This window comes from Hyposmocoma kahamanoa, unplaced genomic scaffold (assembly GCF_003589595.1).
Source record: "Hyposmocoma kahamanoa isolate Upper Pololo Valley unplaced genomic scaffold, ASM358959v1 102, whole genome shotgun sequence".
In the NCBI taxonomy this organism is placed as follows: Eukaryota; Metazoa; Arthropoda; class Insecta; order Lepidoptera; family Cosmopterigidae; genus Hyposmocoma; species Hyposmocoma kahamanoa.
In genome coordinates, this window is record NW_020653337.1 from 6,168,185 (window position 1) to 6,180,528 (window position 12,344).

The 12,344-nt window shown below is 36.9% G+C and overlaps 1 protein-coding gene across 1 annotated transcript in view; it reads right to left on the minus strand.

The window, feature by feature from the left end:
- LOC113235390 overlaps positions 1–12,344 on the minus strand; it is a 203,975-nt gene that overhangs the window by 166,954 nt on the left and 24,677 nt on the right. The window contains exon 2 of the mRNA XM_026471071.1: positions 2,056–2,557. Coding sequence (XP_026326856.1) covers positions 2,056–2,557 — 502 coding nt within the window. The remainder of the gene's footprint in view (positions 1–2,055; positions 2,558–12,344) is intronic.

Consider the following 12,344-nt stretch of genomic DNA (forward strand, 5'->3'; position numbering starts at 1 on the left):
ATATCTCTTGTTAATAAGGAACCTTGTGCTCTTGATTTAATGACATAATTGACATGATGAACAGGTAAAATTCAAAATATTTATTGTAGTAACGGAACGCAATGGTGCTCTCTCGCTCTTCCTCTTGTGCTTAAGCATTGTACAAAGCAACTTGGTACTTATAAATAAATATCTAATTGAAAGAGTGAAAGAGTGCATCCAGGGAAGCACTGCCACCTTGCCTTGCCTATTTCTGCCGCCAAGCAGTAATGTTAGCATTACTACGTTCAGGTTTTCAAGGGTAAGAATGCTAGAATGGTAATTACAGGCACATGGGACTTGACGACTTATGTCTCAAGATGACGGGCGCATTGGCAGTGCCCCTCAGATCTTTGTGATTTAAAGCTCTGAGTGGCACAGCAACTCTTAGGGACAGTCGTGTCGTTACCACCAGGCATAACGTCACAGGCGTCACTTAGTATTATAAAGAATAAATAAAATCTTAGGCCCCCACTAAGGAATACATTTGTGATATTAAGGAACGAATACATAATATTCCTAAGTAAATATTATGGGTAGGCGTGTCGAGTATCAACAGGACAAAACTATTTCGTCGTGTCAATTGATATTAAATAAAAAGTTGTATACTTTTATGTTGCTAGATGTATATACAAGGCGTTCCACGGCTATAGGACACGGAGGGAAAGTATTTTAAATATTATAGAATGAATAATTTGCTTATGATGTTATATTTATTTTTAAAAGTAAGTAGCATTGTAATATTTTCAAAGTTGCTTGCCTCACCTGGGAATCGAACCGACTAAATGTGAAAAAAAAAACGTCCTTACTGTATTTTATGACAGCGTTCGAAAGGGTCAATGAAAAGGATTAATTCCTTATAATCAACATTGTGTCTTAATTTACAGAAATGATGTTTCTTCTTCAGCCGATGTTTTTCTATTGTTATTTTAGAACTTTATTGACTCTAAATAGTATGATACCACTTTGCGTGCACTATTTGTATGTTGTTTTAGCACGAGGAGTACACAAGCAAGTGCTGGAGCACTGGATAGACAGTGTTGGAGCACTGCAGTTTTACATATCTCGTCTCTGCAGCCAGTTAGTTTGGAGTAGAAAACATTTGAGTCTTTTTTAAAAATTTCTCAAAAGGATCCCCTACCTGCTAACTAAACTATACTTGGTAAACATTATCTTAATTAGACCCTTTTGTACGGTAGAGTCACGCGAGCCGTTACGTGGGAATGGTACCATAATTTGGTATTTTTTAATTTCATTTAATATAACGAAGCATGGCTATCTTATAATCAACAATTGCCTTGTATTGTTGCTTTATAAAACAATCTATGTACTAGCTAAAAAAATACTACGACGGTACGAATAAGTCGTGCGCCTGGTGGTAAGCTACATGCCTGTCCAGCAGCAGTGCCACTCAGAGCTTTAAATCGCAAACATCTGAGGACCACTGCCGCTGCGCCTGTTACTCTGAGACATAAGTTGATAAGTCCCATGTGCCTATAATTTCACCAGCAGCCTTACCCTTCAAAACCGGAACACAGTAATGCTGACATTACTGCCTGGTGGCAGAAATAGGTCAAGTGGCAGTACTACTCTGGACGAACTCTTTGACAAGGAGCTCAACTACTATATAAACTGCGCTCCTAAAAATTTTGAGATTTAGTAGTGGCGCGGCTGTAACGCTACTGTAACTCCACTGTAGTGACTCCACAATTCGAAGAGATCCGAGTCCGCGTGACCGAGTTCTGGACCACAATAGTATAGTATATGCAATCGATATGATAAGAAAAAGCAATACGCTGAACAGAAAAGATTCGCGATTACTCCGCCGAGAACCGTTCTGATCGTAAATAAGGTGGAAAAGAAATATACCTCTATAGTTACTGTCATTCATAGGTTTATTAAAAGGAAGGTCATTCATAACGAAAGTCTTTAAAATAGAAATTACACGGAATCCAGAGTCTACAAACTTGCGTATTTTACTTTTTGAAAGTTTTACATGAAATCGGAATGTGTATGACACAATAGAAGCAAACTTACCGGTAACTTATCGGAGCTCTCAAATTTATCGACGAACTCCAATCCAGGGAACGTCTTCTTTTGTCCCCTTCATGCCAACTCGCGTAACTTCTCGCAAATGATGTCAAACCACAACTATCACTACCTTTCACTACTTCTACCGCCATGTCCACTGTATCGTTCAAAAACCGTTCCAACTGTTCTTCTTCACTAGTAACGTTCTCGAAAATGGAATGATTTGAAAAATTCGAATAGTTTGAAAAATTCGAATAATTCAGATAGTTTGAATAATTCGAAGGTGAATACACACCGTTGTGTTTTGGACTAGAATAAACGTACACTTTGTTTAGTTCGGAGTCGTTTTCTGTCTTTAATTTTAACTCCATTTGCCGGGAGGTATTTGCAATTAATCTCAAATGTTCCGTAGAGGTGTACCAGGCTTCTAGAACCGCGATATGAGTGTCTAAATCGCGACAGATCAGGCGGAACTCGTAGTCGTGACATCGTTGTTCTTCTACGATTTCTGGAACAAAGAAAAAGCATGTTATCGCCAATAGTAAAATTATTTTTATTTTTTACAATACCAAGTGTTGGTCAAACTAGGCGTGCGCGTGGTGGTAAGCGACACGCCTATCCATAACAGTTGAAGTGCCACTCAGAGCGTTAAACCGCAAAGATCTTAGGGGCACTGCCACAGCTTCCGTCAATCTTAGACATAAGTTGACAAGTCCCATGTGCCTGAAATATCACCAGCAGCCTCGACACAAATTTCATCTCACGATCTATTTATTTAGCGTTTACGTATTACTTAAATGAACGTCCAGAGTACACGGGCAAGGCTTGCTTGAATTTGGTCTACGCGGCGGCCGCGCGGGATGAGAGCGGTTGTATTGCTCAGAGGAATTCAAATAGCATTCAGATTCGCCATTAATGTACATGAAGGCGTGGTAACTGGACGATCGCCGCGCGGCTGCCGCGCGAAAACTTTTACCTCATGTCATTTCTCCTTTTGTACGGTAGAGTCATGCGAGCCGTTACGTGGGAATGGTACTATAATTTGGTATTTTTTATTTGATTTAATATAACCAAGCATGGCTATCATATAATCAACAATTGCCTTATACTGTCGTTTTATAAAACAATCCATGTATTAGCTAAAAACATACTACGACGGGACGAATAAGTCATGCCGCTGCTGGTGGTAAGCTACATGCCTGTACATAACAGTTGCAGTGCCACTCAGAGCTTTAAATCGCAAACATCTGAGGAGCACTGCCACTGCGCCCGTCACTCTGCGACATAAGTTGATAAGTCCCATGTGCGCATTGACTTACAATTATATGGACGTCGGGTCCGCGCTACAAAGTGGCGTTAAAATCGTATACAGATCGTCATTCACGCTTTAGTCTTCGTTTGTTCGACTGACAGCGAAGCAAGCAAAATTAGACAGTACTGCGATGACATTACAATTGAAATTCAACGTTTTAACTTTTTTATATTCCTTTACATGTCACTACGTTTAAATAGGTTGACTTGGGACATTTTTTTCGTGGTTTTTGTATTAGACACGTCGTCCATTTATTTGTAAGTTAATGCATGTACCTGTAATTTCACCAGCACCCTTACCCTTCAAAATCGGAATACAGTAATGCTGACATTACTGCTTGGCGACAGAAATAGGTAAGGTGTCAGTGCTACCCTGGACTAACTCTTTCACAAGGAGCTCTACAGCTACTATTACTATAATTATTAAGTAAACAATATTTGGTTAATTTTCCAATTTACTTGTTTAATATTTATAGTTAAATATATAAAGTTTAAAATCGAATAGTGTACAATTAGTTTTATTGAAATATGTTCAAGACTTTTATTCTGGGATAGCAAATTTACCAATATTTTTTTGGAAAAAAAATTAGTGCGCATTTCACCTCCTTCTCACCTGACGGAAAGTGAAAATGAGGTCGACGATGGAACATGCACACCTAAATAATACCTATTCACTCTCGCCTTGAAAAGGCCATAGTCATGTCGTTCGAAGTACTTAATTATTTTATATCTGGAAGCTATTTTCATGTATAGAAATAATCATAATTAGTCATTTTCTATATATTTTTTGTTTTTTTTTTTACATAGCCCCGCACTAGGGAAGCCCTGTGTCGCGGGTGTCATGGGCACACACATAGACAACTACAAATTATATCCAAACTCACGAGAAAAATAAACGTAGGTCATACAAACATTTCTCCCGGCCCGGGAATCGAACCTGGAACCTCTGCGTGGCAGTCCGGCATGGTAACCGTTCGGCCACGGAGGCAGTTTATATATATGACAATATCATCCAAATATAAAATAATTATGTATTATATTATATAAATATTGTATTGCAGAAAAAAAAAATTAAACGTGTGTTACATCACTTTTGCGCCGATAGCCTCATTTGTTGGAGAACAAATCAGCAGATAAATAATTCCACAATAATTCAACTGTACACAATTTGGAATAATTCGTAAAGAGGATACAAAGCACTTCATACGGACTTGTTATGTTAACAACAGAAGGATGAGATCCCACGCACGTATTGTTTCTCGAAGTTGGAAAAGAAACGACGAAATCAATTCGTGCAACTCCAACATACACACGACGAAATATATCGGATAAAATATCGACAAACAGACGGCAAGGCCGGCACTCAAGGCTTTGCAGCTTCGCCTCCACCAAGGTAGTATCATTAATTAGTTCTTGGCACGCTTTTCCACAAAGTCCAAGGCAGCAAGATCTCTGATAACTGCCTCTTGGTCTGTCACGTAGAGGTCCCGGGTTTGATTCCTGGGCTAGGCTACATTTATTTCTCTCGTAAGTTTGGGTGTAATTTGAGGTTGTTTATGTGTCCATGGCTGAGTGTGTGTGTTATTATATAGTTACTATTATAAGTAATTAGTCGTTATTATTATTATTATAAATGTGTATCATTATATTCAGCTAGAGCCCATGCACACGGCGCGACGACGACGCGTGAATACGCGCCGTAAACGCGCGTCATCTGCGTGTATCGCGCATTTTGGTAAGAGATAGTTTAATTTTACATTTGTTTGTTAATTTGAGTTAGTTTTTAAAATGAAGCAACTAAATGAAATTGTAAGCGTAAGCTCCAGTGAAGTACACAACCATCTTGCTTGCAACGCGATGTTTGCGCGTGTTTGAATCGATTGTTTACAATGCGTCTGCAGCGCGTAAACTTGTTTTTTACAGTACCAAGTGACGGGACGGATAAATCGTGCGCCTGATCGTAAGCTACACGAATGTCCATAACAGTTGCAGCGCAACCCAGAGCTTTTAATCGCAGAGATCTAATTGGCACTGCCACTGCGCCTGTCACCCTGAGACGTATGTTAACAAATCCCATGTGTCTATAATTTCACCAAAACCTTACCCTTCAAAACCGAAACACAGTAATGCTAACATTACTGCTTGGCGGCTGAAATAGGTAAAGTGGCAGTACTTCCCTGGACGAACACTTTCTCAAGGAGCTCTGCTGCTACTACGTATGTATACGCGCAGATGACGCGCGTTCACGGCGCCGTAAACGCGCGTTCGTGAAACGCGCGTCGTCGGCGCGTATAAAATACGCCCTGTGCGTAGGCTCTTATATTCTTTCTCGCTATTCCCTCTACAACTCTCCAACGGTACTAAAATAAAGATTAACCAGTCAACATCCGAACAACCCGTTATTTTACTTCAAATACGTATGAGTTCAGTGTCCTACAATAAACCCTCTAATAACACTAGGGAATTGTTATTACCGGAACGTGACGAATCTATACAAATCCGGGGTCAAGTGTCACGTGCACCCAAAAATAACCTAACAGGATAATATTTTTATTTTACGAAACAGACCTTTAATCAAAGACATTATTTTCACAAACAGATTATGAGATTGCAATATTTATTATATTATTAGATTACTAGCATGGTGCTCGCGACTTTGCCTGCGTAGAATAAGTGCATCGAGTAGCCTCCTGTACTATATTAATTTTCGTAGTTTTATTGGTCCTCCTTGGAAACTTTCATACCCGATTTCACCCCGTTAAAATCTATTTTTGTGACAAAAAGCATATGTCCTTCTCCTAAGTCACACCTATCTCTGTACCAAAATTCACCAAAATGGGTTCATCGGTCCAGGTGAGAAAACGTAAGAGGCAGATTTTTGCATGTTTTTACTGATATGATTATTATTAACAGATTTCAAAAAAAGGAGGAGGTTCTCAATTCGACTGTATGTTTTTTTTTTGTATGTATGTTACGCTATGACTCCACCATTTGTGATCCAATTTTGATTATTCTTTTTTTGTTGGAAAGAGGGTACCTCCATAGTGGTCTCATTTAATTTGTGGCTTGTGGGTGGCTGTTCACGCATGAAGATTCATTTTTATAAATAGCGCCTAAATTTTACTTAAGGAGCCATTATTTTAATGGTTGATTTTGCTATTCTCCAATTCAAGGCGTTTTTCTTTCTTAATATACTTTGAGTAGTGAGAACCGATTTGTATTATCTCATGTGTCAAGTCCCGTATAGTAGCGAACTAGGGGATGAATCCAGGTTTGCGCACTTTCCGGTAACCGATTTCAATAAAATTATCAACCAATAATTTACATATAATTACCAATAATTATATGTAATTCCACGTACTTTTGAGGTCGGTTCTTTTAGTATTCTGTACTGAGACTATTTATTTATTGTATGTATGTTACGCGGCATTTGTGAACCGATTTTGACGATTCTTTTTTTATTGGAAAGAACGGTTATTATATATATATAATATTCCACCTCTAAGGTTGGCAAACTAGGGGATGAATCCGGTTACGCGCTCTTTCAGGTAACCGATTTCAATAAAACCTGTTAAGTAGCGTAGTTCCAATAAAAAAATCGATACGCAGTTTTGACGTCGGTTTTTTTTTTAATAAAAAAGTTATAATTATGTCTTTAAATGAAGAGAAACCCTTTGAACGTTTTCTTAAAGGTCTAAAGTATTTCAACTTTCCGTTGCCCTCAAAAGCAACATTGTGCAGGAAAAAATAAGTTTTCATGTTTTTTTTTTATGGTAAAACCAATTAGAAAATGATATTGATAGCCCAGAAACCAAAATCGTGTTACACGGTGTCATCAAAAAAAATAAATATCTTGACAATTTTGAACCTTACTGAATACTAAATATGCCTCCCCAAAATAACAGAGTACTTGACAGTACAACAGGATATCAACCTATTGATCTATCTAGATATCGGCATTCTCTATTAAAATCCGTAATTTATATTCTTACAATCACGTAACTAAACACGGTGTGAGAGATCATGTGACGTCACCAAACCCATAGAAGTACAAACTGTACTGCAATAAAGTTGAACAATGGACGATATAACATTTTGTTATGGTCTTCTTTGTCTGAAATTTGTTTATTTGTAATAAAAAATGCCTATTCCATCACGTAAGGACAAAGCTGTTTTTTGACCCTCGTTTCCAAACTAATTTATGACATTTTTAATTAAGTTTAAGACTTTTTGTTAATAAATGTTATGTTAATTGTCGTTGGTGGTTGTCTATGTGTGTGTCCATGGCACCCGCGTCACAGAGGTACCTAGTGCGGGGCAAAAAAATCTTAACGAGTTCTTAAGTTTTCGCGATTGTTACACATAGGAAATTAAAGTATTTTTCCGGATTTAAATCTATTAGGTACTAATGCAGTACTAATTAATATGTTATAATTTATTCTAATTTTCATATTAATTAATAATAAATTCAACTTAGTAAAAATTCATATCGTTAAAATAAAATAATTTGTAAAACATAATGTAGCGTTAATTGGAATGTTCTTTGTAAAATTAAAAATAAGGTATTTAATTAATAACTTTTGTAACTATAGTGAAAAAATTGGATGGTTTGCATTAATATTAGACATAACTGGTTGATGACTGTACCACCTCAGTCAACCGTGACCATGGGACCTGTAAAGGGTCCGAAACGTCGGTTTGTATGAAAAAAAACAAGTATACGCGATGTAAATCCGGAAAAATAGTTTCATTTCCTATAATAAAACATTTATTGTAAGACTTGTATTTCGATCAAGCCCTAGAAAACTAATGCAGCATATACCTGCATGTTTTTAATTTCTCTACTTACTATGCGCAAATGGTAACCTAAACACTCAAAATAAGTTAAAAATGCATCTAGTAAACGCAACGACACCGTTGCACTTCATTAAAAACGAAAACATCCGGTGTATAGTGTACGCGGACATTGAGAGCGACCGTCTTTTGTTTCCACCAAATAACGCCATTCACATTTTATTTTATATCAACAAGTATGTTTGTTTTTCCCGTATGCATTCTATTATATCATGTAACACGATTTTATTTATCTTATTATATTATCAATTACAATTTTGTAATTGAAATTTTCGTAGTATGATTTTCTACGACTTCAAGTGTAATTTAACAGCTCAGCGGAGCTTCGCTCGGCTTCAAAATGGTTTTGGCGATAAAGCACCATGCAAGACGACTATTTATAGCTAGTTTGCAGAATTCAAACACGGTCGTGTGAATTTCAGTGACGAATTTCGTGATGGTCGCTCGTCCACTGCTCTGAGCAACAAAAACATCGATACTGTGCGCCGTATGGTCAAAACAGACAGGCATGTTACATACCTTTAGTTTCGGGCATCTTTAGGCATAGGCATGAGTCAAATACAGTCAATACTACACAAACATTTGGGTGTGAAAAACCTAAAAATTAAAATTAAACTAAAAAAAATAAAAACCTAAATTTTTGAAGGTGAACAACGTTAACGTTACGAGCCATCCCGCATACAGTCCCGACCTGGCACCTTGTGACTTTTATTTATTTCCAAAAGTTAAGCACCAGTTACGCGGTCAACGATTTTCATCACCTGAAGAGGCTGTCGAAGAGTATGAAAAATATGTTTCAGAGATTATCACGGAGGAGCGGCATAAATGTTTTCAAATTTGGTTCATTCGTATGAAAAAGTGCATTAACGCTAACGGAGAATATTTTGAGAAACAATAAATTCATTTCTGGCCATTTACAGCAATTTTTTTCTTATTCATTCCGGAAACTTATAGTGCGCCTCACGTGAATACTACTATGACAACCACAATAGCGAAGTTTCAGTGGTATAGCTACTAACTACCCTTTTCTACATACTTGCTATCAATAAAACCGAAAGCAATACTGTCAAACCAGAAACACAACACTTTTGATTTTTTGCGTACATTACTCATCCGATCGCAATTGCTTTAGTGAGTTTTTGTGCCCACCAGCGCAAAGTTTTTGAAGTGTTAGATCCCACTGCCGGACACGGATCTCCTCTAAAGATAGGATTAAGGCCACAGTCTATTTGTATTAGCTGGCCCAATGCAGGTTGGAGACTATTTTTTTTATAACATCAAGTGACAAGACGAACAAGTGGTGCGCCTAATGGTAAGCTACACGCCTGTCCATAACAGTTAAAGGTCTGAGGGGCTCTACCACTGCGCCCGTTACCCTGAGACATAAGTTGACAAGTCCCATGTGCCTGTAATTTCACCAGCGCCCTTACCCTTCAAAACCGGAACACAGTAAACATTACTGCTTGGCGGCAGAAATAGGTAAGGTGACAGTACTACCCTGGACTAACTCTTTCACAAGGAGCTCTACTGCTACTAAAGACTTCAGATATTTTCATTGGCATTGCAACGCATTCCAAGCACAACTAATATCTTATAAATTTTTTTCATTCATGTGATTGGGACATAAGGTTGTATAAGATATCATGCCCCAATCCTACTAATTTTCTTGAAAACTTGGTAATTCCAATGAGATTTCTTCTTCTTACGATATTACTTATGGTTTGATATACCACCTATACGACAAGAGATAGAAACAGGAATGAAAATAAAATGGTCACATTATACATGCATAACGTGACCATTGTTTTCTTTCCTCAGAGCGGGACGCCTGTAAATGTATTATTGTTTTAAAAATAAAACACATGTGTATGATAGTTACGAAATGTTTAACGATTATAAAATTTAAAAAAAAAGAACTATTCTTGTGTAGTATGGTGCACTGGCTCTACATATTTTTCGCTTTCGTACACTTTTATAGAAATTAATGTCACGTGTGTCCTATTTTATCAAAGCGGGACTGTCCCGCTCAAAGCGACGACAGACGGTCACGTTAGGCATACATTATATTATTGTGGCGTAGAACTCAGCCAGTTCTAGTAGCCGCCATTAAATCCACAAGCATGCAGGTGTTAGAGCACGCATGGCAGGATATGAGATAGGCCATTGTTTAAATCGCACCGTACAACCAATCCAGGTTAGAACCATCCGAAAATCCCACCTGAACAAATTATCCTTATTGCGATGTCCCTATATGCCCACCCGATGGATAGGAATTTCCGAGAAGACCGTAATCTCCCGAATAAGACTAGAGTATGGCGGGCATCCGAGCCAAACCCTCCGCCAGTAATACATACACCTGCATATTCATTTTATTTCATAATTTTAAAAATACAAAATGTTTTAATTTTCAATTAACAACCATAAAAAACATAATTTAATGGTCCTCTAAAACAGCAAATTTTACCTACTTTTCATACCAGAAGCGCGTCACTTTTCAGCTTAGAGGATGGATAAGCTTTTCAGGCATTTTGATTTACATGTACTCGATGACATCTATAAAACATTTTATTGCGGAGTACGCTTGCGTTCGCTCGATTTTCTGAAACATTTATATTTGGATGTTGTTTTTTTAATTCGTAATATAAAACCACTTTTAGACTCGGATTGGATTCTGAAAGCGACGGTTCTGCTTAGTATTTATTTTGTTACAATTTTTATAGAGTAATCTTTGAAAAAATAGAGGCAAAACATTTAATTAATATATTTCACAACTCTCAAACTAATTAAATGTTTACAACCCCTGAAGTCATCTGTACGGCAAGGTGATTTGTCGTACCACTAAACGCTAATCATAACACAACCGCGCGTTACTAAGAACATTGGAAAGTATTGTTTTCGCAAATAACGTGTACAGTGGTAGGAAAGGGCGAATGATCGCTATTCGTCGCCTACTTTCTCAAACTCGTATCTTTTATACAGTGATTCAGGAGATGGCAAATCTTTCTATTTATTATTATTATATTATATTATTTCTATTAAATTTCTTACCAAGGTCATCATTTGGATGCATTACTTTAAGAATTGATAAAAGCTAGTGAGTAAATATGAAGGAAATGTGATGTGAAATCAACTTGCAACATTGTACTTTAAGACACTATTTCAGAAAGTAAAGCGACGTATTGATAAGCTAAGTGGCACTTACTATAAAGCAAAATATAAGACAATTCTACTTTTGAAGAGAACGATACATTATGTTTCGTACCTATTGTTTTATTTTACTGTTTCCAATAAATGTTACATCCCTAATTTCGCCAATTTATTATTTATTATTATTTATTATTGAGGGTATTCTCTATTATTTCCACTTGTTGTACATGTCTAGACATTCACAAGTTTATTAGACCAATGTCTAATGATCTAAAAAACACGACTTTCCGCTTTTCTTCTTCGCACATAATAAGTAAGTATTTATTGAATCTTCATTACTTAGATAACATATAAAACTCAGACAGGACATAAAACATTCATGGGCCTATAAAAAACAAGCTTTGTTTGTGTTTAAAACGGAAAAGTGGCCATTAAAGTTTGGTGTTGAAATGACCCTAAATCAACTCATAATCGCACACTGGCTTCAACAACTCATAAATGACAGACGTGACGTGTAACCAATGACGGTTATTTTTGAATACTCTACTTAAATAATCTCAGTACAGAGTACTAAAAAAACCAACCTCAAAAGTACGTGGAATTACATCTATTTGTCAAGTGTTATTGAAATATCCCCTAGTTCGCCTCTATACGGGACTTGACACATGAGATAATAAAAATCGGTTCTCACTACTTAAAGTATATTGAGAGAGAAAAACGCCTTGAATTGGAGAATAGCAAAATCGACCATTAAAATATTTGCTCCTTATAATAAAATTTAGGCGCTATTTCTAAAAATGAATCTTCATATGTGAACAGCCTCCCTTAGATTAGTGGATGATTTTCTTCAAAGTCCCTCTTTTCAACAAAAAAAGAATCATGAAAATCGGTTCACAAATACCGGAGTTATCGCGTAACATACATACAAAAAAACATGCAGTCGAATTGAGAACCTGCTCCTTTTTTCGAAGTCGGTTAATCAG